General features: G+C 34.2%; 1 protein-coding gene across 2 annotated transcripts in view; it reads left to right on the top strand.

Moving 5' to 3' along the window:
* Positions 1-5456: 5456 nt before the first annotated feature.
* LOC143256205 (bifunctional 3'-phosphoadenosine 5'-phosphosulfate synthase-like) overlaps positions 5457-26783 on the top strand; it is a 56332-nt gene continuing 35005 nt past the window's right edge. Inside the window, exon 1 of one of the 2 annotated variants that reach the window (XM_076513087.1) lies at positions 5457-5667. In XM_076513087.1, coding sequence (XP_076369202.1) covers positions 5647-5667 — 21 coding nt within the window. In that variant the 5' untranslated portion in view covers positions 5457-5646. Of the gene's footprint in view, positions 5668-24720; positions 24930-26783 lie in introns of those variants that run through there. The other variant, XM_076513086.1, reaches the window with a different exon arrangement.

Below are 26783 nucleotides of genomic sequence, written 5' to 3' on the forward strand. Positions count from 1 at the left end.
AAAGAGAGGGACTGTCAGCAGGTGCAATACAAAGGAGCAATGCCTCAAAAACTGGGACAAGAGAATAAATGGAACAGGCAGTAAAACCCTATTAATTTGGACAAGAAAAACGAATAGCAGTATCACACTTAGTACTAACCCAAAAGGCTCGGCATAACCAGGTGATTAAGGCACTCGACTCCTAATCCGAGCTTTGCGGGTTCAAATCCCGTCACACCAGACATGCTCGCCCTTTCAGCCGTGGAAGCGTTTTAATGTGATGGTCAATCCTACTATTCGTTGGTAAAAAGAGTAGCCCAAGTGTTGGCGATGGGTGGTGATGACTAGCTGCCTTCCTTTTAGCCTTTCGCTGCAAAATTAGGAACGGCTAGTGCAGATAGGTTTCGTATAGCTTTGCGCGAAATTCAAAACAAACCAAACCAAACTAGCCCAAAAATAAAAACGCCAGGCGAGGAGGGAATGAACTGAAGATCGCAAAAACCCCAACATCGAAGGAAGAAAGAAGATTGACAAACCCGACATGTAAACAAAACGTAATATAACTAATATAAAGGGAAACATTAAATGTATGGGGGAGAGACAAATTCAGAAAAAATCCTTCCTGAAGTTAAACTATTGTAAAATTGAAAGCATGTAGAAGGTAAGGTTTGTATGTACCCAAACACAAGAGTTTCTGAAGGAGGTCTAGAAAATACTTTAATAGAAGTATGGAAGGGCATTGCATGATAAGTTCAGGGAAAACTGACAATGTTAGGAAGGACAACGGTTTCAGCTGTTAGATAAGGATGGTGATAGGAGATACGGCAGACCCAGCCTCCTAAGGACCAATACATTAATTTAAATTACTGGTAAGAATTATAAAGTAGAGATCAAATAAAAATGAAAGTAATTGTAAAAAGTATTAACAATGAAGAAAAAAACAAATGAAATAATTAACGTAGTGAAAAACTGGTCAAAACTACTATACGGAATGATGATGTTGAATAGAAATCGGGAACCATAGTAGAGATGAACCTCTTCATAAAACTATGGAACACCAATAAACTAATTAATAGTAAGAAGGATAAATCATAAGCCAAATGAAATTAATTGTAAAAATAGTAGTTGAATTGTACTTATGAAGTAAAGATTGAAAAAGTAACTGTAAAAGGATAAACATTATACAGAAAACATGAATTAGTCAAAATATTAAAACAACGTAAGGAATGATTCAGCAGTGGTGAATAAAAACTGGAACTAACCTAGATAACCCTTGAATAAAACTACTGGTAAACCGATAAATAATACGGTAATGAAGCTGAATGAAAGAAGATGGTGAACAGAAGTAACAAGGAAATCTAAATTAGAACAAAAGTAGTTGTACCTGATCAAACAGTACACAACAAAGGATAACATATGAACGATTGGTTGTTTGTTTGATGGGTGGTTTACGGTACAATAACAAGGCTATCTTCACCAAACTAGTTGTAAAAATAGAAGATAAAAATAAATCAAATTTAAAACCAAATTGTGTTTCAAAAGCAGGTAAAACTTAAATAGAATAAAATCGGCCAGTGGCCCATAATTTTAAAACACAAGTTAGACGTTGTTACCATCGCAAATGTTTGGGGTAAGTCCGTGGAAAATAAAATGGTGTTATTGTTCTGAGTCATAACGGTACGGCATTAAAATATAAGCTATTGTAACCTCACTGTCACAAATGGCACACATTGGTTTATCAGTCCCCAATAAAAGAAAACGATGGGTTTAAAACTGACCAATGCGTAGCCTAGCTAGGACAACTTTCTCCTTCAGATCCTTATGGAAACAGGATGGCTAAAAACGAACAGATGGTTTGAGCTAAAAAAGTTTATTATTACGTTGCTCAGTTCAAGTCGATTGTCATTTGGCACGAAGCAGAGCCTTAAATACAGGACTGTAGTCCCTATATTAGACAGGCATGCATGACGGTGACAGGAATACAGTAGACAGACCTAGATGCAATGTCAGCGAGCTTCTTCCCGCAAATATCGACATCGTCTAGTGTCCAGAAAAACTGGACAAAAACAGAAAATAAAGAAAAATGGGACAATCGTTTCTGAATATCGATAAGAAAAAGGTGAAAACTGATGTGAAGCGATTCTAGTTAATAGAGCTGGTATAAGTGGCACCAATCTGTGTACTGCATAGCTTCTACATGACCTAGGGCAAGAGAAATGTCTTACAACTAGACAGTGAACACAGACACTGTAGAGAGGATTCTGTGAGCAACCGGGTTTCAAAACATTTGTTTAAACGGGAATAGAATAATTATACGAAAGATGTTCAGCAAATAGAAGACAATCTTTTCAATCGGGAGTATCTGCTTTCCTCAGACAACGAAAAGACACAGGTAGGAATAATAATCAGTGGTGACGAGAAAACCCACTTGTAGAAAAAATAGATGTATATAAAAACGGCTGGTTTGGATTGAGAAAATATTTTATGTAGAGGAGCGAACAACGTTTCGGCCTTTTTCGGTCATCGTCAGGTTCACAAAGAAAGAAAGAGATAACTGACCAATAGCTGACCACATGTTTGAAGGGGGTTGTGTAACTGAGTGTAGGAATGTAGAGAGCGTTGTTTAGATGTTTGAATATATAATTTTATGTTATTTATTTTATTATTATTATTTATTATATTATTTTTAATATAGGTATAAAGGTGTTCCTTTGTATTGGTTTATTTTGGGCCCGAGTTGTTGTATAAGTAAGGCTTCTTTAATTTTGCATTTGTTTGTTTGTTTCTTTATTTAGTATTTGAGTGTTTTCTATGGTTATGTTGTGTTTATTGACTTGCAGTGTTCGAAAACGTGTGAAGGTGACTTCTTTGAATCTGGTTTCCATTTTTCGACTTGTTTCTCCAACATAGAAGTCGTGGCAGTTATCCCATTGTATTTTACAAATAATGTTGGTGTGGTGTTTGTCAGTGTAGGTTTTACACAGTATAGACCTTAGTTTTGTGCTTGGTTTTTAAATAAATTTGGTATTAACTGGAATATCATATTTTGTTACTAGTTTTTGTCAAATGTTGGTTATTTTTCTGCTGATGTTGGGAATATATGGTATACAGCAGTATATGGTTTCGTGATTTTTTTGATTCGTGAGGGCCCGGCATGGCCAAGCGTCTTAAGGCGTGCGACTCGTAATGTGAGGGTCACGGGTTCGCATCCCGGTTGCGCCAAACATGCTCGCCCTTTCAGCGGTGGGGGCGTTATAATGTGACGGTCAATCCCACTATTCGTTGGTAAAAGAGTAGCCCAAGAGTTGGCGTTGGGTCGTGATGACTAGCTGCCTTCCCTCTAGTCTTACACTGCTAAATTAGGGACGGCTAGCACAGATAGCCCTCAAGTAGCTTTGTGCGAAATTCCAAAACAAACAAACAAACAATGATTCGTGAGATATATTTACTTTTGTTGGTTGATTTTGCTTTCTGTCTAGGTGTGTGTGTATAATATTTTCTACGGTTTTTTGAGAAAATTTATTGATGCTGTTGAAGTATCATTTTATTTTGCATAATTCATCGTTAATTTTATCTGGTGAACATAGTTTTATGGCTGTATTTATTTGTTTCTTAGCATGTTGAGTTTTTGTTTTGTTTCGTGTGCTGTGTCCCGAGAATGTATAGTCCAGTATGGGTGATTTTTCGGTGGATTTCTGTATTAAATTGTGTGTCGGTTCTTGTAATTTTGAGGTTAAGAAATGATATGTGATTTCTTACTTCCTGTTCACATGTGAAGTTAATGTTGGGATGTATAGAGTTAATGTCATTGAAAAATTAAGTGTGTTCTGTAGATGTGAATTCCGCAACCGTGTCATCTACATATCTGTACCAGTATAGTGGTGGATGTAATACTGTGTTAATTGCTTGTGTTTTAACTTGTGTCATAAAAATATTGGCTAGAACTGGTGATACTTGGTTACCCATGCGTAGGCCATTTGTTTGTATACAGTTGTGGTTGTTGAACATGAAGTTTGTCTTCATCGTGGTGAATTATATGAGGGTTGGTAATTGGATGCTGGGAATGTCTATTGATGGGTTAGGGTCTCGGATATAGAGTTCCAAGGGTATCTTGCAGACTTCTGTAACGAAGGATATAACATGGAAACTGGCCATTAAGGCTTTATGATAAAGTTGATTGAGGTTAGATTTGAAATTATAAGAGTCTTTGGTGAATGAGCTGGCTGATTTTACATATTCGGAGAATGCCCATGCTATGTATTTACCAAGATTGTAATTAAACAATTCATATGTGGATATTATTGGTCGTAATGGACAATCTGATTTATGAGGTTTGGGGATGCCGTATATTTGTGGTGTACGTGAGTCGGTCTTGCGTAAGTAGGAATAAAGCGTTTTTGAAATTGTGTTGGCTTTTTACATTTTTAGTAGTATTTTGTTTAGTTGCGTGTCATGTGTCTTTGTTGGATTTGCGTTCTCTTTTAGCGTCTTACTTGCAACAGGGCCACTGGAGAGCTTTACGTCTAAGATGAATGGCTTTCGTCAATTTGAAAGTTTGTTTGTTTTTTAATCTGCGCTAGCTGTCCCTGTAAGACTTGAGGGAAAGCATACAGTCATCATCACACATTGCCAACTCTTGGGGTACTTTTTAACCAACGAATAGTGGGGTCGACCGTCATATTATAACGCCCCCACGGCTGAAAGGACGAGCATGTTTGGTGGGACGGGGATTCGAACTCGCGACCCTCAGACTACGAGTCGAACGCCTTAACCCACCTGGCCATGCCGGGCCTCAGTTTGGAAGTTAATACTTTAAATAAATATTTGTGCATTTCTCAAGTTACGTTTACCATTATAACAATATTAAAAAGTTTTCCACCTCCAGTTAATAAATTATTACCGGTGTACTTAATTTTGAGCTTACCGAAGTGGTTGAGTGAAATGTACTTTACGCTATACTGAGAGAAACATTTGTTTGATCTCACAGTTTTTGAAACTCATAAACATATGTCTACTAGTGATTTTATTTTCAAATAAAATTTACTTCGACTTGATTGTCGTATATTTCTCCATTTTAATTTTATAACTTGATTATACAGCGTATATTCAAACATAATCATAGTCGACCTTATTTATTTGTTTTAAAACAACGCCACATTGGACTATTGGCTGCTGTGTCTGTCCTGTATTTTAGCATTATTGTTTCGTTGCTTAACATAAAAGGCCAATCACAGTGTATTACATCTCAGTTTGGAAGGCAGTAGTAAAATAAAACACTATCTATAATTAAACTGTTTGAAAATACATTACCTTATTTGTTACTAAAGTGAGATACAGCGAAAGAAATATGGTGCTTATAAATATAGATCATGTATACGTTCATTTATTTGATATGTTAATGCTACAATTTATAGATGTCGCTAATTTATGTCAAAACGTCATCAATTTGTCTCCGTGGCAACGATGGGTTAAGTGTTAGACATCAGAAGATCGTTGATTCGTTGAATGATAACAACGTGTTAATGTTAGGACTTGTGCATTATTTGCACTTCTAGTGTTATTTCTGACGTCTGTTGCCCGTTGTAGCAGGTTTTCATTCAGCAAACCACGTCTTTATTAGACTTTAGTGAATGAATATCTGTATTAACATGTCCAACGCTAAAAAAAATGAAGACAACAGCATCAACGGTAGGTTTTTCGTTATGCTTTTGTTGAAAATTTTTTTTTTAGAAATCTGATTAGATTCTTTAAAGAACATTGACGATTACCATCGGCATTAACATTTAAATTCAAACTCAAAGGTGTAGTTTAACTTGATGCAAGTTGCGGTGTGTGATATACGAACAAGTAAGTTTCTGTGGCTATTTGGTCTGTCTTTCAAGTTCAAGCTAATACTATAGTAGTAGTAACAGTAGTATTAGAATTTAGAAGTGACCATTATTTCTACTTCAAATATGCCTTTATATATCTAAACTCGAAAAAAGAAAAATTAAAACCCATTCTCAAGTCTTTCATGAAATCGCCAATCTTCTCATAATTTAAATTCACGTAAGTTGTTGTGTAATTAAGGAAAGTGCTGGCCTCCACAACTGCTGACCTCGGTTCATTCCTTAATTGGAGTAAACTAATCAAGCTGTTGAAAAATTAAAATTGTTTTAATAATAGAAGTCAGTCCTGAACTTTTTCAAATCTGATGTTTGAACAATCTATGTTCAATTTGACACAAGTTGTAGCCTAAGTTCTCAAACAGCGTTTCAGCAGAAATTCATTACAAATAATCTTGGTTGTGGAATTTCTTTGTTAATAATTTTACTAATTTAATAGGTGTGATAACTCTCAGTACAAACACTGAAATGAATCACTTGATAAATACATTCTCAAATTATCATTGAATATCTGCTCACCGATAGTTTATTTTTATAATATTCTTTTATGTCTGCAAATTCCATGAAAGTTTTAAGTTACAAAATCATTATCAACTTTCAAGTGTTTGAAGGTTACTTTTATGAATTTATAAATCTGACACCCTCATAATGAGAAGCGTTCTCTAGCAAACAACTAAATTATAAAATTCTTCACTAGGTGTGAAGGTGAAAGCCTATTTAGTAGTTTCAAGCTTAAAAGTTGTAAAACTTACAATAGAGAAAATTTTCTTTTTTTTTTCTATCTCTTTTATTTTATGTGCATTTATCCCAATATTAATTTTAGATATTAAATGTAGAAAAATATTGATCAATGTAATTACAATTTTTTACATGCACACATATTTCAATATGGTAATAGGAAATAGATTTGGAACAATTTTGCCTGTAAAAATAATTTTAAAAAATTAGATAGAAAATTCACTAAAATGATTAGGCTATTTTAACAAGATTTGGGCCTAAAATCTTCATGTGATATAGTGTTTAAAAATTATAGCCAGGGGTCTACATACTGCAATTTGTCTATACAATAAAAAACATTTATTGCAAATTTTGTTAATGAAAACAAAAAGAAATATTAAACTTCAATAAATCCTAAAATTGGTTTTATGGAACAAATATTTTAACCAAATTATGTGTTGAGAGATACAGATAAGGTGACAAAACCTGGGTATTGCACTTATAATTTGAGAGTGCACTTTACTTTCAGTGTTATTAAAAATTGCTCTCAGTGTGTAGCACATTTACAATATTTACATATAGATTTCTGTTGATGGGGAGGCTGAAACTTAGAAATAGCCACGTTTCAATAACATTCGCATTTGTAAGGAAAATTCGTAATTTTCCAAATCCAAAATCCATCTGAAATCTGACAAAGATTGGTCAATTGAGAAAATTTGTGTTGACCTTGTATAAAGGTTTGTTTATTTGTTTGAATTTCATGCAAAACTACACGAGGGATATCTGTGCTAGCCATCTCTAATTTAGTAGTATAAAACTAGAGAGATGATAGCTAGTCATCAGTGCCCACTGCTAGCTCTTGGGATACTCTTTTACCAATGAATAGTGGGATTGGCCATCACATTATAACACTCCCATGGCTGAGAGGATGAGCATATTTGGTGCGACAGGGATTCGAACCTGCAACCCTCAGATAACAAGCGAAATGCCTTAACCCACTTGGCCATGCTAGCCCATGACCTTCTATAAAGAAGTGCAAACTAATTTTTACATTATATTACATGAAAATTACAATTATATGGAGTAATATAATTTAAAAATGCTTATTACAAGACTTGCAAAGCCTGTAAGTTATCACTTTATATAAATGTAGCTACAAACACATAAGGCAAAGATAATAATAGTTAGATTTCATATATTTGAAACTTTGAATATCATGTTGATGAAACCAGAACTTTTTCAAAAAAATAAACATCTGATAACAACAATATTCAGCATATAACTGAGTTATATTATTGCACAGCAGCAGTGGCTAAAGCTAAGCAAACACAAAACTTGTATCACTATGCTTTTTATTTAATGTACTTATTTTTGACAAATTTAGTACAGTTGTTTGTTGGGGCTTTAAGTATAGACCACCATCTGTTTTTCCCCATTCAGAAACAACAAGTTAATAACCTTCCATGTGTATCATGCCTGATGAAAAGTGCTTTATGTGTTTGTGTTTCCTTTAACCAGAAATAGTAGCCACTAATATTATAGTTGGCTGGTTGTTGTTATGTGCACAGCTACACAATTGGTTGTCTGTGCTGTATCAAAAATAGATATTGAAACCTAGTTTTTAATGCTGTAAGACTACTGATTAACCTCTGAGCCATTGGAGGGCACAATTGTAATGAAAAATATCGAGGATTTCATGTTATGAATTAGTGTGTTTTAAGCATTATAGGTTTTTGTTTATGTATGCTTTGTTTACTGATATTATGCATTTATGTTTAAACTGACATATTGAATTTGCTGCTATATTTACCAAGTCTTTACCTTTATTGATAAGTAATGACATTCAAAACATGACACGGCAGTGATCAGCTACCCTGTATGGCTGATTTAACGAACTAATGACTTCATGAAATGTTGCAAAACATACTGTTACATTTATAATTATGTAGTAGTAATACCTATAGCAGTAAATTTGTGTGTTTTTAAGATAATCTTTTGTTCTTTTTTTGTTTTCAAAATGAATATCTCCATTGAGCAGAGTCAGTGAAATGTTGTTTGTACCACAGCAAAAGAGCAAATCTGTTAAAAATATAAATTAATGAAGATTATATGTAACTATCTGTATTAATAACAGTTGAGTATTCTGTGACCTCTTCCCTGACCTGTATTTGAACCAGGTGTAACTTCAGAGCCAAATATTAAACATTGATGGCTTAATATACATTGCATTTAGTTTAGGTGACCTTTAATGTCAAGTTGACCATTAATCGTGATCCAAAGTAATAACTGAGAGCATGGTTATCTAGGAAATGATCTAGTAGGTAGGTTCATACAGGATGTTTGGAAAGTCACTGTGCAGTTTTGTTTGTTAATAAATATATAAGTGCACAGTGACTTTCAGAACACCCTGTACAAGTGGACTGGTTTGTCTCTCTGAATTATTTCGATATACATATCTATATACACTGAGATGAACACTTGTTTACGCATTGTCACTATATAATTCTTCATGTTAGGCATGTGGTATCACTGGTGTACCAGTATGTCGTGTTTCTATCTTCTGGCAATAAGTCAGAAAAACAAACAAATGACCTTTGCTATCCAGATGATAAAAAAATTAAAATACTCTTTATTAAAGTACAGCCACTATTTTGCCTTTGTGGCTCTTTCCAGGCTGTGAGTACAAGAAATGTTTAATGTGAATAGTATAACCTTAACTTCTTGTGGCATTCCACTACTTGAGTCTTTCGTATTAATGTGCTTTTATTAAATCTTGAACAATAGAACATTATAAGAAGTTAATGTATCAGATCAGTATTTCTACTGTCAGCCCTGAAGCAGTGATGGTGGTAAAATACTGGCTTTTTATTATTAGTATCTGGATAATAAAGATAATGTTTTTTATTACCAAGATGTTTAAATCCCTTCAGTATACACTAGAAGTTCTGTAAAACAATGAAATATTTGTATAATGTTTATTGTGAATTTATAATTTAATCTGTGTGTATGTATGTTTCACTTAACAAATGGTTGAGAAAGCTGCTACATTTATTTTGTTCTAGTGGCTATTGTTTAACTAAACTTCTGTCATGGGGAAAGAGGTTTTGCTCCAGTACTGTTCATTGTACAAAGATGTTGGCAGCAGTGTCCTTCAATGAGATTTATGAGTCACATACGTAGTATTAGTTGTTTTGAGTAAGTGTGAAATTTTTTGTGGAGTACAGTATGCTGGATTTAGTCAGTCTAGTACATGAATTATTTTTGAACGGTTGATGATAGGTTTCGTAAAAACAGCTGTGAGAAGCAAGTACACAGCTTTTTCATATTTCACACGTGATAAATAAAGGTCTTTCATTTCACGTTTAACATTTTGTCCATTTTTTTATTCCATCCGTTCTCAGAACTCAGTTGCTTAGAGATACAGAATTACTCTGCATTCGATATCTTGACCAAACCTCCTGATATTAAGTGAGCCTATCCAATTGATCTGAAAATTATTTCAGTTTTACCTATACATACACACCAGGACAAACAAGTAACAACCCACTGCACTGATACCTTTACTGAGATTAAGACCTGTTTTCAAACCCTCACTATACAACCCAGAATGTTGAAACTACAATGAGACAAACAATTAGCTATTCACCATGGTTTTCTAATGTTCTTAACTGAGATTAAAACCTGTTTTCAAAGCACAACTTTATAACCAAGCATGTTAGGCCTACATCATTTCTCACTTTGGTGTAATAGTCCAAGGAGTGAAAATCTTGGGTTAATTATAAGTTGAATATAGTGGTATCAACATACACTAGTGCTATATATTGAATACTGGATCAGTGATGCTAGTGGTACTTGTGATCCAAGTGCATATCTCTCTACAAGTTCTGGCTCAGAAATCATGTTATTTTGAACAGATTCTTGTGAAGTGAATGAAGTGTACTTATGAAATGTTAGGTAAAGTTGTGTACTGGCCTGTATAAAATGTAGTATCTAAATATGGAATATTCCTGTATAATGTCATAATGTTTTATCTGAAAGCATGAATAATTATAATTGTATATTAGTTTATGCACTGTCTCCTGTCTTCTTGCATATTTTTTTTCATAATACTATTAACAAACTTTTTATGATTGAACATGTAATTAATTTTATTTATATAGATAAGCCTATTTTGAAGTTACAATTGCATTACTATTATTTAAGAAGCCTTCTTTTTAAAAATTATTCTTTTGTTTTGGCCTCTTAAAATAATTTGTTGGCAAACTACTGATGGCATCTTATATTATAAACTCAAAGTATTATTAGGCTGTGTGTAGCCTAGTATTAAACATTCCAAAGTGGATCCAATAGTCTGTAGCTCACATTGTGTTGTAGCTAAATCTGGCTCCTCACGTTAGAGATGTAAATGTATCATAAGAGTAATAGCCAAATCCCACTGTTTGATTAGTGTAGCGTGAGCTGACATTGGATGCTGTTGACTAGGTGTGTCCCTTGTGGTACATTAGATCAATATTACTCGCTGAATTGAACTATATATATAAAAAAAATCACCCATATCATTCAAGCATTTTCAAGTCTTCCCTTAAAGGCCAACCATCCTGTTATAAAAAATGAAATGGTCTTAGCTGTAGATGACTTCTACTTTGTCAAAATTTGACCAGCTGCCTTCCCTTTAGTATAGCCTTTAAAATTTACAGCAACTAATGCAACTAGCCTTTGTATAGTATTGCACAAATATCTGAAACAAGTAAACAAATCACCGTTTTGCTCTGTCTGATTTGGACCACATCACTCAACAAATTTAAAATTACGTTAAACACACAGATGTTAATTGTAATTATGAATTGTTACAAATGCACTGTTATCCTTCTTTTCAGTTTACTCAAATCATGTTGAGGTATGAAACTTGAAAGTACTCAGACATGGTGTCTGAGTTGACATAAAGTGTTAACAATGGGCAGCAGCTTGTACCATGGCAACGGGTTTTGTTTACCTTTCTTGTTTATATAAAATGCTGATGGCAGTATACTGCATGCTTGAAGTTATAGATGTTTTTTACGCTAGTTCTCAGACTCTTTAAAAATTGTACTGCGTAATAAAAGAAATAAACATCTTCCAGCATATTTTGTTGTTTTAGCTTTTATTAATAGAAATATTTCGGAGGTTAATGAACGTACCTTTTTTTATATAATAGCTGTGTATGTAAAATGGCAAAAAAACTATTTTATCATTGAATGCTATGTCATGGTAGTTACCGTATTGTCCAACAGATGGCAGTGAGAATTTTAGACGAAAGGTGATATTAAGCAAATTGCATTTTTTGTAAATTTTCTTTAGATTTACCAGTAATCATGTACAAAATATTATGTGCTTCGTGTAATTAAGTTTTTTACACAAAATTGTTTTATTACAATATAACTGGTATTAAGTGTCTTATATAGAATTAGAATAACATAATGCTTGGTAATTTCGGAGGCAAACCGATCTTTGAGAGGTTGAAAGTATGCTCAATAAATATTGAACTTGTGGTTAAAATACGAATGAGTATTTAATATTTTCTAGTATTTCATTTACTCGTGTTATCAATTGGAGTTTGAAGTTGTAGCAAGTTTCAAGCAGTCTTCTTTCCAGTACCTTTGTGGCACAACGGTACGTTTGTGGACTTGTACTGCTTGAAACCGATTTTCGTGGCGAGCAGAGTACAAATAGCCCTTAAAAAGGAACAACAACAAACGAACAGTATTTTTTCCAACGTTGTATAACTAAATTGTCTCTTTGCTCTCGGTTCAAAGAAAAGAAATGACCTAAGTACATCTTCTGTTAAAAACCACTATTACTTGCTGTTATCTAAGGTTTGATTTGAATTTCGGTCCAAGCTACACGAAGGCCATATGCCCTAGCCATTCGTAATTTATCAGTGTAAGACTAGAGGGAAGGCAGCTAGTAAGCACCTTCCACCGCCAAATTTTGGGTTACTCTTTTACCAACGAATAGTGGGATTGAGTAAAAAATTCTAACGTCCCCACAGCTGAAAGGGCGAGCATTCTGCGACGGGGATTTGAACACGCGACTTGCAGATTACGAGTCAAACGCCCTTATATCAAATGGATCAATAGTGTACTAAATATTTTTCTATCTGTTTTCATCAAAATCTGATACTTTTTTCCTGCTATTTGATAATAGTATACTTCAATTTATTTTAAAGACAGTTGTGTTAAACTTTGTTTTCCTTCCTTTGTTTACCCTAGGTTGTAAGGGGAAAATATATGGAAGTTTGATGTGTTTCACACATCATAACGCCCCCACGGCTGTAAGGACGAGAATGTTTAGGTTTTGAACCCGAGACTCTCAGATTACGAGCCGTTAACTAAGAGCAGTTTCCTATAATTGACGGCATGGCCAGGTGGTTAAGTCACTTGACTCGTAATCTGAGGGTCGCGGGTTCCAATCCCCGTCACACCAAATGTGCTTGCCCTTTAAGCCATGGAGCGTTATAATGTTACTGTTAATCCCACTATTCGTTTGTAAAAGAGTAGCCCAAGAGTTGGCGGTGGGTGGTGATGAATAGTTGCCTTCCCTCTAGTCTTACACTGTTAAATTAGGGATGGCTAGCGCAGATAGCTCTCGAATAGCTTTGAGCAAAATTTAAACCAAATTTATAACTGAGCTCTTCTCAAACTAATGAGAAAGTGGATTTGTTCTTCTGTCCCTTGTTTTAAAGATACCAATTACTGTTTTAAGTAGAGAAAGAATATATTGGAATTTCATGAGTAAAAATAACTTATTTTCAAGCACCACTGGGTATTCTGTTCTTCGAACAGGAGATTTAACTTCAAAAGAGCTATTGATGTCTTTCCCAAAGAGAAAACACAAGAATTAAAGCTTTCAGTAATGGTAGCTATAACCTTTATTCAACTTGAAACTTCAATAATGGTAACTGAAACTTTTATTGGGCTGCATATTTTAACAATGATAGCTGCGACCTTTATTGAACTGGCATCTTTCAATAATGATACTTCAACCTTTATTGAACTGGCATCTTCCAATAATGATACTTCAACCTTTATTGAACTGGCATCTTTCAATAATGATACTTCAACCTTTATTGAACTGGCATCTTCCAATAATGATACTTCAACCTTTATTAAACTGGCATCTTCCAATAATGATACTTCAACCTTTATTAAACTGGCATCTTTCAATAATGATACTTCAACCTTTATTGAACTGGCATCTTCCAATAATGATACTTCAACCTTTATTGAACTGGCATCTTCCAATAATGATACTTCAACCTTTATTAAACTGGCATCTTCCAATAATGATACTTCAACCTTTATTAAACTGGCATCTTTCAATAATGATACTTCAACCTTTATTGAACTGGCATCTTCCAATAATGATACTTCAACCTTTATTGAACTGGCATCTTCCAATAATGATACTTCAACCTTTATTAAACTGGCATCTTCCAATAATGATACTTCAACCTTTATTAAACTGGCATCTTTCAATAATGATACTTCAACCTTTATTGAACTGGCATCTTCCAATAATGATACTTCAACCTTTATTGAACTGGCATCTTCCAATAATGATACTTCAACCTTTATTAAACTGGCATCTTCCAATAATGATACTTCAACCTTTATTAAACTGGCATCTTCCAATAATGGCAGCTCAACCTTTATTGCACTGGCATCTTCCAATAATGGCAGCTCAACCTTTATTTAACTAGAATCATTCAATTATCTTAACAGTTAGCGTTTTAAAAATATAAATGGTTGTTTGATTAGCAAGAGGAAGTACACAGAAAAAAATAGTATAATATTTGTACCTGTTGATTGTGGGTGAAGGGTTAAATAGAGATGTTTGAGGAACATCTTTGTCCAAGACCATTCATATCCTCTGCGCTTCTGGTCATGATGTGCATTATAATATTCATTATTGTAAAGTTAGCCATCAAACAGCTTAAAATCTAGCGTGGTTATTTAATAGGGATTAGTTTTATGTTTTTTCTTTTGCACATTGCTTTCAACCTATTTACAGTTTCTCACATATGTAGACTCTTAACTAATGCGTGTTTTCTGATAGCTAAATCACATAGAGCTTTCTAATCTGTTTACTGAAGAGGATCGAACCTCTGATTTTAGCGTTGTAAATCTGAAGAATTAGTTTATGTAATAAAATGCAAGAGATATTTCTTCAGATCACTCTGAACTCGTTTAGTATAATAAAATCTAAATTTGCAGAAAGTTTGGAAGTTATAAAAACTATTTTATTTTATTGAATATGAAAGATGTGTAATAAAAAAACAAAGTTTTGCAAAATTTTGGAATTGCTTTAAAATATTTCTTCGTGCTAGTTTTTTAAAATTTTAAATAATTTTTCATGTTTCTTTATTATTAAGTTCAAAGGTTGACAAAGTCTGTGTTCTTCCAACCACGGATATCGAAATCCGGATTGTAGCACAGACATTCCGATGTGCCGCTAAAGAGCATAACTTTTGAAATAAGTTTAAGAACTAAGAAAGATAACAATTAAAAACAAGCACAAGAAATAAACAAATGTATCTGTACCTTGTAAAAATCAGAAAAACAACAACCAAACTGATTAAATACACTAAGAAGTTGGTTGGATGAAATGTTGACCGTATGCATTTCTGTTTTATGTATTACGAATTTCGTGGGCCTGATGCGTTTTAGTGGTCGTTGCACCAGGGTTTTAAATAGGAGGTCCAGGGTTCGAGCCCATGATATTTCACTGAACATGATCCGCAGTTGCAGTTGTTTAAAAGCTTTAAAAGTGGTAGCAAAATCTGTTATTCGGCTGTGAGAGCGGTATGGGCTGCAACCACTGTTGACAGGTCACCTTAGGGGTGGATAACGTATTTTTCATAGCGACCACAACTGTGGCTAATGAAAATAACGTTGGCCACACTATTAAAAAAAATTGAAAGATGTTAGTTTAATCAAAGTAATTGTATTTCAACTAACCTTCTATGTGAAGATTGATGGTGGTTTTCATCAACAAGTTTCGTGAAATTTGGTTTAATATCTATGCTCAATGAGCATCTTAGTTCTGCTTCTAAATTTATGTCAGTGACCCGAGATCTGTATCTAGACTTGAGAAAATCTAGCGCAGAAAATGTTGACTCACACACCCATGTGGATCCAAATATGGAAAATAATTTTAAAATTGCTATCTTTAAATTTATAAGACTCTCATTTATCAGAATAGTGAGCCACGTCCCTCTGATAGAACATCTTTGTTTACAGGGTAAGCATCTCTTAAAATACACACTTATCCAAAGACAAAAATGATGTAATTTCTTTACTGAAATTTTCTAAGTCAAATTGAAACAGACCATGCACAAATTCAAATATCAATTTCAAATTTTTAAATTCGGAGAAAAGTGATTCAAAATTTTAAGATAGAGTTTTGATCCAGTTCACATTGAGATCATATTTAGCATCAGATAAATCATAGTTTTTTATTATTTTGTAGAAAACTATTCAACTTTGAAAAATGTGTGAAATTATTCTTTTGTAATTGTTCCACAAGGAGGTTTAGCTTTAACTGAAATTCATGAATAGACTGTGATTGCTCACTTATTATTTTACCTCTTCCCTGAAGCTTCGTATTCAAATTATTCAAGTGAACCATCATGTCCCACAGATAGTACAAATCACACTGTCTTGACAAAGTTTCAATTTCAGGGAAATTTTCAACCTTACCTTTTTCAACAAGATAGTATTTTATTTGAGGAAGTAAGGAAGTAAACCATTCCAAGATTTTCCTGTACTTAACCATCTTACGTTTACAAAATCAGTAAGATCATCAAAAGTACAGTCACCGCCTTTCCTCAAAGACTTAACAAACTGTTGATAGATGAGAGAGCTTCCACTTCCAATATAATCATAATTTTTACAACAACATCCATCAAATTTTTCAATTTGTCACTTTTAGATCTCTGAGCACATAAATTTTCCTGATGCAAAATGCAATAGATAGGTGGCAGCGTGGACTTCATATTATTTTCAATTAAATGCTGCTTCAGAAGAGAAACAAATCCTTATCAGTGATGACGAGAAAACCCACTTGTAGACAAATATATATATAATATAATATAAATATATATATAAAAACGGCTCGTTTGGGTTGAGAAATTTTTTTTGTAGAGGACCGAACAACATTTCGATCTTCTTCGGTTATCGTTAGGTTCACAAAGAAAGAGAGGTAACTGACCGATAGCTGACCACATGTTTGTAGGGGGTCGTGTAACTGAGTGTAGGAATGTAGAGGGCGTGCTTAGATGTTCAATTATATTTATTAATATAGGTATAAAGGTGTTCCTTTGCATTGGTTAATTTGGGCTCGAGTTGTTGTACAAGTAAGGCTTCTTTAATTTTGCGTTTGTTTGTTTCTTTAATTAGTATTTGGGTGCTTTCTGTGGTTATGTTGTGTTTATTTGATTTCCAGCATTCGAAAAATTGTGAAGGTGACTTTTTATGTTCTTTGAATCTGGTTTCCATTTTTCTACTTGTTTCTTCAATATAGAAGTCGTGGCAGTTATCACATTGTATTTTATAAATAATGTTGGTGTGGTGTTTGTCAGTGTAGTTTTTATATAGTATAGACCTTAGTTTTGTGCCTGGTTTTTGAATAACTTTGGTATTAACTGGAATGTCACATTTTGTTACTAGTTTTTGCCAAATTAAAAACCTAAAACAAGACAAAAACATAAATTCTAAAAGCAGATAAAGGAAACTCTATAGTCATAATGAACACGAATGAATACACGAAACGCAACTAAAAATAAAGAAATCCAACACAATTTCACAAACACTTTATTCCTACCTACGTAAAACCGACTCACACACACCACAAATATACGGCATCCCCAAACCTCATAAACCAGATTGTCCACTACAACCAATAATGTCCACATATGAATCGTTTAATTACAATCTTGGTAAATACATAGCATGGGCATTCTCTAAACATGTAACACCAGCCAGCTCATTCATCAAAGACTCATTTAATTTCAAGTCTAATCTAAATCAACTTAATCATAAAGCCTTAATGGCCAGTTTCGATGTTATATCCCTCTTTACAGAAGTTCCAACCGCTGAAGCCTGCAAGATAGCCTTGGAACTCTATATCCGAGACCCTAACCTAACTATAGAAATTCCCAGTAACCAGTTAGCAACCCTCATAGAATTCACCACGATAAAGACAAACTTCATGTTCAACAACCACAACTATATACAAAAAATGGCCTAAGCATGGCCAACCCAGTATCACCAGTTCTAGCCAATATTTTTATGACACAAGTTGAAACACAAGAAATTAACACAGAATTACATCCACCACTATACTGGTACAGATATGTAGATTACACGGTTGCGGGATTCACATCTACAGAACACACACTTAATTTTTTTCAATCACATTAACTTTATACATCCCAACATCAACTTCACATGTGAACAAAAAGAAAGCAATCACATATCATTTCTTTATCTCAAAATTATAAGAACTGATACACAATTTAAAACAGAAATCCACCGAAAAATCACCCATACTGGACTATACATTCCTTGGAACTCAGCATGTGAAACAGAACAAAAACTCAACATACTAAGAAACCAAATAAACACAGCCATAAAACTATCCTTGCCAGATAAAATTAACGTCGAATTAGACAAAATAAAACAATACTTGAACAATATCAATAAGTTTCCTCCACAAACTGTAGAAAACATTATACGCACACACCTGGACAGAAAGCAAAATCAACCAACAAAAGTAAATATATATCACGAATAAAAAATCACGAAACCATATACTGCTGCATACCATGGGTTCCCGACATCAGCAGAAAAATAACCAACATTTGGCAAAAACTAGTAACAAAATATGACATTCCAGTTAAAACCAAATTTATTCAAAAAATCAGGCACAAAACTAATGTCAATACTGTGTAAAAACTACACTGACGAACACCAGAGTTTCAATGACCACAATCAATATTTCTTTTACTAGTTCAGCATCAGAAAATGATTTCTTTTTTGAGCTAGAATCCAAACGACTTTACAGCTAGTTAACGTAACAAGTTCTATCGATGATAAAAATCTTTTTAGGCCTCCCTTTTGTTCATGAAGTTGTTCTTTCAGACGGATAATTTCATTCATACAATTTTTGCCATCAACTGGAAATTTTACATTAAATTCGTTGTGAAAATTGTTAGTGTTGTTTAAGGTTGTATACTTTATTATTCCTGAAGACTTTGTTACACAAAAGACACACTGGTTTATTATTTGCTTCAATCACTACAAATTTCAACTTCCATTAAGTTCTTGTTTCACGTTTTTCCAGTCACGCGCCATTTTCTTTTCGACAGTAATGCCAGAATGAATTGTATTTATTTTCTAAGTGTTCACCATCACCTGGGTTCTTTTGTTTTCGAATTATCCACTTATCTATATTATGGGATTAAAAACAAAATATATTTAAACACTTGAAAGTTGCACAAGAAAAATATCTTTATAATCGCATGCAAAACAAAGCACACTCGATAATAACAATTCAAATACAAACAATAATCACAGTTAGGAGAATTATAAGACAGCATTATCAGTAAAAGCAAATGTAATTTTGCTTTCGTGTGAAACACTTGTACGCTTATCCATGACGTAGAAAAAACAAATTATTTATTTAGGGAAATTAACATAATTAAATAACTAGCTATGGTGCGTATTCATCTACGAACTTTATTGTCTCAGTGATTAGTGGGATTGCTTTGGTTTATAACGATTGAAAGAGTGTTTTGTAATCCGATCCTGTCACCCTAAAATAAGTATCGAAGGGTAAATGTAAATGTTCCTTTGCTTGTGCTTACGTCTGCTTGGGCGTGAATGTAAGAATCTCTTTGTTGCTTCGAATAAAGTTTTATTGCTGAATAAATGTTACTGTAATTAAACATGACAATATGTGGAATTCATTATTCCGAGAAACTGTAACATACGATCCAAAAGGAACAGGCCCCGGCTTGGCCAGGTGGTTAAGGCACTCGACTCGTAATCTGAGGGTCACGGGTTTGAATCCCCATCACACCAAACATGCTTGCCATCTCAGCATTTGGGGTACTGTAATGTTACGATCAGTCCCACTATTCATTGGTAAAAGAATAGCCCAAGAGTTGGCGGTGAGTAGTGATGACTATTTGCCTTTCCTCTAGTCTTACACTGCTAAATTAGGGACGTCTAGCACAGATAGCTCTCGAGTAGCTTTGCGCGAAATTCAAAAACAAAAAAACGCATAAAATAGCTCAACCAAAATAATGTGTAAAGCCTGAAATACAAATCTTCCCTCTATTAAATATTTATATAGCAAAAAAAAAGTGTTTAGCTGTCGTGGTAGTACTGTCATGTTGCTTGAATGTGTAGCTATGTGCGTGGCGGTACTGTCATGTTGCTCGAGTGTGTAGTTATGTGTTTCATACACGTGTGACAAGTCCGTGTACTGGTTGCATAGAAACGCTATTTCAACTTCCGTGACTTGCGTTGTTAACTTTGAAACACAGCTATTTTGTTTGTTAATATTATTTCTACAGTCAATACGTATATAACTTTCCCTCTCCAATAACACCGATTTATCATTATTACCATTCTTCCTTAATTTGTTTTATCCTGTTAGAGTAAAACCGAATACAGATACACTTGTATGAGGTACACACGTACATTTCCTCTTGTACCAATAATAAATAGTCAGAGAGCTTATTCAGATTTTCTTAATATGGGGACACAGCGGGGTTAAAAAAATAACACAAACACAATTTTTGTGTTCTTCCGTACATTCAAACCAATCACGTCTTGCCAGGATCCAACCAACCAATGCACGTTATGGATCGTGTTTTTAGTAACTGCCACGAACTCTTGGCTCGAGCATAAAAATAATGCTTTAGTTTTATATGCGTTACATCTACGTACTGCAATTTTTTTGATGTGGCAAAAATTACATATTTAAATTAAAAGTGTGTAAAAATGAATGTGCAACATACAAATGTGCGCAAATATCCCATCATTTATTCTTTATTTCCTGACATTTCCACATTCTCTCACTCCACCATTATGAGGTTTTATTCAGGGAAGGCACACATAACCAACTTCCATAATTTATTTACCATTATAAGGTTTTATCCATGGAAGGCAAACATAACCGACTTTCATAACTTATTTACCATTATAAGGTTTTATCCATGGAAGGCAAACATAACCGACTTTCATAACTTATTTACCATTATAAGGTTTGATTTAGGGAAAGCAAACATAACCGACTTCCATAACTTATTATATTTTTAGGAATTATTAATAACAACTGGGAAGAAGTTACACAGATAACAGATGGATGGCTTGCTCGGTACGCATTGTGGTCTTTATTTTCAAGTTATATGACCTTCCCACCATATGCGGACGTATGAGTAATATATAAGATATGCAAGGGCTTTACCTGTTTGCATGTCAGTGTTATCTGTGATGCCTAAGGGAATGAAAAACCTCTATACCCACCTGTATCTTATAGCTTCACAGAATGCGATACCACATTTACCTTCTTTGGAAAGAGGAAGAAGCCCCTGGGGTTATCCAGGCCTTCAGTTGAGACGTTACGTTACACTCAACCGTATGCGGAATCTCAACACGTTTCACCATCATCCTGTATGACACGATCAGTAACCTGGAATCTGCTAATGTGGCGAGAAAGGAATATTCTGCCGAAAGAACAAGAACCGATCAAGATAGTGTATATCAGCAGTCACAGCGTGTTGCTTTCTGGGTTTGAACCAGGACTAGAAGCATGTTGATCTATCTAACACTTTCATTTCAGTTGATTGGGGTTGGATTTGGGATAAGAACAATCTACATATTAACCAAGGAGTACAGAACCACTTCAGAAGACTGGAGTTGGAATAAGGACAATATAAATATCGACTAAGCAATACAGAACCATTACAGAAGATGGGGTTGGACTTGGAATTAAGACAATGGACATAGAACCACTCCAGACGATTAGTGTTGGTCTTGAGATAGGAACAGTCGACACAGAACCACTCCAGAAGACTGGACTTGGCATAACGACAATCGACACAGAACCACTCCAGAAGACTGGACTTGGGATAATGACAATCGACACAGAACCATTCCAGAAGACTGGGTTGGACATGGGATTAGGACAATGGACATAGAACCACTTCAGACGATTAGTGTTGGTCTTGAGATAGGAACAGTCGACACAGAACCACTCCAGAAGACTGGTCTTGGGATAATGACAATCGACACAGAACCATTCCAGAAGACTGGGGTTGGACTTGGGATTAGGACAATGGACATAGAACCACTTCAGACGATTAGTGTTGGTCTTGAGATAGGGACAGTCGACACAGTACCACTCCAGAAGACTGGGATTGGACTTGGGATGAATGTAGTTAGTGTTGATTTCCCGAGGGGATATAACCCTGTTTGTGCCCCCCAAAGTTTGCAATGAACCGGTGAAGGGCTGATGTTAAGCAAATAATGGTTATGGTACCAGATGTGCTTTCAGAAGAGACTTACTGGAAATGCACTGAATTTTGAAACTGTAAGTGTGAAAAGTAAGATGTCAGAAGGAGTCTAATGTATGAACTAACTTTTAATATTATGTACACAATGAATTAACATGATACTTTTAAATTCAGTTGTACAATGTATAACATACTATGTTCTCTGGAACTATCTCTAACCAAATAGTTTGATGTTGGATAAACCCTGTATCTTTAGAACCTCTGCTAACGAGCTGAGAAGTGCATTATATGCTAGATTGAAGTATTCTAAGAGTTCAACATTGAATACTTCTATCACTTTTATTATTTGATTCATCGTTTATATGTATAAAAAACATTAAGATATCATATATGATGTTTCAAAAACATCCAACTTGGTTTGATTAATCCAACTCGTATGCTCTAATATTGTGTTTAAAAGCATGTGAGGTATGCCGTCACCCCGATAAGTAAGCGGTAAGTTTACGGACTGAAACACAAAAATCTGGGGTTCGATTCATCAACCCGGATACTCCACTGTTTCAATTGAAGGTTTGCCACGTATTACCTAGTTACTAAGAAAACGAAATAGTTAGTAATGTAAATACTAAAGCACTCGACGTCATATGTAAAACTTTTATTTTCCACACTGCTGCTCTAATAAACTAAGAACGTGCCCAGTAATAGTAAATTTTATTATATACTCGAGTAAAATAGTGCATTATTTATTTACAGTAAATTGTAGCACAGAAGTCATTGTATATTCATACAGTTGTTAATACACCTGTAAACGCATATAAAATTCTAAGTTATGTATGCTCTAAATATTTTCAACAGCATCACTACAGTTAATATTTAAGGCACTATTTTGTTTGTTGGAGAAACATGCGTGTATATATTTATTATGAGTTTCATAAGGAAGATTTAATATTCGAAATATTGATGTAAGGTTACTAATACTTCTGTCGTCCACTAATATTTTTATTTGCTTCAACTTAGTGGTTTTGCGGAGTTGTTAAACAACAAAATTTGTGCATGTTGTTTAAAAACAGTTACACGTTACTAACTATACAGTTGTTCTCATCAGTGTAGCTGCAACTGTATGTATAATTACGACATTGTACGTAGTTGTTGTAACTATAAAATAAGCTCTCTACAAAGATGTTTTATTTAGGCTTAACGAATACAGTATGGATTAACTGACAGATGGATATTATAAACATTACAAAATACCATTAGACTTTAGTATCCTATACATTTTGTACTTTACAAACTTATTGGGCGTAACTAATAATGTTAGGCTTAGGTTAGTTCGACGCAAATCGGAATGTATTATGTATTAGGATAGTTGCAAACTCTATTTGTTAACCTGAAGATGACCTAAGAAGGTCGAAACGTTGTTCTGCATTTTAATTAACGTTTTAATACCCGTATCAGCCGTCTTAATAATACGTATTTACTTCAAGTTGGTTTCTCGTCATCATGAACACATCTTTATTACGGTTTGAGTATACGAATATATTTCTTCGTAAAGGGCTGTTATATATTGTTTTTAAAAGTGGTCGAGTTTCGGCGAAGCTACATCCGTATTGCCGAGCTATGTCAAAATGTAGTACTGATACATTCCATTCTACCGTAATTTTATATTGGCTGTGGTTGTCCCGTGGCTTACTAATTTGCATATCCAAATTTTTTTATATATCAGATTCAACATAGTACAACATAGCGAAAGCTATTTTACTTTTCATTATTCTAACAGTAAATGTTGAATGGTGCAGGTGTCCCGACAGTAAATGTTGAATGGTGCAGGTGTCCCGACAGTAAACGTTGAATGATGCAGGTGTCCCGACGGTAAACGTTCAGTGGTACAGATTAAATGTGTCACTTATTTATTTTGTGGAGGAATATATATGTAAAAACGGCTCGTTTGGGTTAAGAAAATATTTTACGTAGAGGAGCGAACAACGTTTCGACCTTCGGTCATCGTCAGGTTCACCGTTCTTACATATATATTTCTCTACGAGTGGGTTTTTCTCGACATCACTAACCAACAATAGTTTATATTTCACAGACATGTGCAGAATAGATAGCTTATTCATCTCTGTTAAGTGCACATGTATGCTACTTAATGGTGATTTACATTCCTTGATGTTTAAACATCTATATATATAAACCTCCGCCTTCCAAGCCACAGTTTTGATTGAGCAATTGTTTTTGTGGAGTTATTTTCCTTCTAAATCGGTCGCTTAACAATCGTTTGGAGAAAAAAGGAAAAGTTAGGGTGACATATTTTTAGAAATAAGAACAATAAACATTAAATGAAAAGTAATATAATTTCTGAAGTCGTACCAGTCATTCAGTACAGCTGTGCCTACTAAACAAACTTACTGACACACGCACACCATTTGCAAGGTTTATTCGAGAATCCGTAATATACCTGCATGTATCCAGGAACTAAGCCTTCAGTATGTGTTAGTCTTCTACTTAAATTTTTGTGTGATATATAGTCGAGATTATATGTTTGTTTTACATGTAAGGATTGCTTCGAACACAGTAATACTTCAGTGTCGTATGCTACTGTCGTAGTAACCACCTGTTCTACCCTCCAAACAGCTGTTGAACTCTACGTGACGCTCGTTCAACGCGTGGTCGTTAGGTGGTACAAGTTAGAAGTCGACAACTTTCTTGGTTGTTACATGCTTTATCATATTAAAGAACTAACACGTACTATAACTATGTTTAACAACACAGCATACTACCGCAGTCAGGTTTGTCAAACTTTTCGTTTGTGGTACTTTTTACTAAAACTGTGTTTATTTATTTTAATTCTTGGTGTAGTGGATTCTTCAGATAAGTAGTTTGAATATGTGAAAATTTAAGTTTAGCTTCCAGTTTGTAGCGGATTGAGGCACATAGTTTGAGTATGTAGCATGGTAAATTTGAACTAGCATGCGTTAAAAAGCCCTGGACGTATCTCGCTGCTTAATGTCCCAATCTCAAAAGAGTAAATAACTTATCATTGTAATTAAAATTATTTTAATATAAATGTGCTATTGAAGACAGTTCTGTTCAACGAGATGTGGTCAACTTAGTGAAATTTCGACACTAGAAAGCTAATAATTAAAGGTTGAAATAGACGAATAACTTTGATAGATTTACGTAAGGTTTTATAGATTAACGGTTGTTATTGATATGCTACAACTAAACGTTTGTAGAAATCGTTGTATTCGCTATAAATTGTTCTAATGAATAAGTGAGCAATACTTTTATACCCCATACCCCGATAGTACAGTGGTAAGTATATGGATTTACAACGCTAAAATCAGGGGTTCGATTCACCTCGGTGGGCTCAGCAGATAGCCCGTTGTGGCTTTGCTATAAGAAAACACAAACTCAATTCTTTTATGATTAAATTTGTGTTTCTGTTAAAGCTCTAATGTCATTATATCTTTACACTTTACATCAGAATTTTAATTTACTATATTGAACTTCCATGGAACCGTATTATTCGACTCTTATTGTAAACTGCAGTGATGTCTTCAATATAAGCGTACGGTTTAATGACGTTGCAACTTAATACATTTTACATGGTCAACCAGTAGGATAGCTTGCATAGTCAACTAGAAGTATATATATTTCACACAATCAACCAGTAGGATATCTCACATAGTGAACCAGTAGTATATAGATTTCAAACAATCAACCAGTAATATATCTCACATAGTGAACCAGTAGTATATATATTTCACGTAATCAACCAGTAATATATCTCACATTGTGAACCAATAGTATATATATTTCACGTAATCAACTAGTACTATATCTCACATTGTGAACCAATAGTATATATATTTCAAACAATCAACCAGTAACGTATCTCACATAGTGAACCAATAGTATATATATTTCACGTAATCAACCAGTAATATATCTCACATTGTGAACCAATAGTATATATATTTCACACACTCAACCAGTAATTAATGTATTGCATGATATGTCTGAAATATACTGCCCGAAAGAGGAAAGACATTCAACATTATTTGTTTAAACTAAAGGGAAGTTGTACTATTCTGTTAAACGAATGATGTCAACCAGCTAGAAAAAAAATTACTGCAGTTATAAGGAAATGAATATAGGAGGCCCAGTTACTCTTTATACAAGGGAGGTATTTGTTGTAGTTACGCCACTGATGGGCATTTTAAAATATTTATTAGAAGTAAACTGACACATCAACTTGTTATTATATTGTCCACTTTATATGACAAGTGTACATACCTTTATTTAAAACAAACACGGTAATATACTAAATTGAAGTTGCGATATAATAATGCCACACATTGTGGAGGTTATACCAACATTTGTACTTTAGATAGATTGACAATAACATGTATGTATTATAAACGTGCCACATGTGTTGTGCCACTTGTTGATTGTGTGCAGTCATTCAAATTGCACATAAAATTGTAGCGTTACATTCGGTGCTTATAAAACTTAGAACTGTCCGCTAGAGGACACAAGTTACACTGTTTATGCGAATGTTGTGATTGGCTACCACAGTTATAAACCTTCAACAGCTGAAAGTGCATATCAAGTTTAGCGCATCTCTCGACTCGAACCTT

Source organism: Tachypleus tridentatus, chromosome 7 (assembly GCF_004210375.1).
Source record: "Tachypleus tridentatus isolate NWPU-2018 chromosome 7, ASM421037v1, whole genome shotgun sequence".
NCBI lineage: Eukaryota > Metazoa > Arthropoda > Merostomata > Xiphosura > Limulidae > Tachypleus > Tachypleus tridentatus.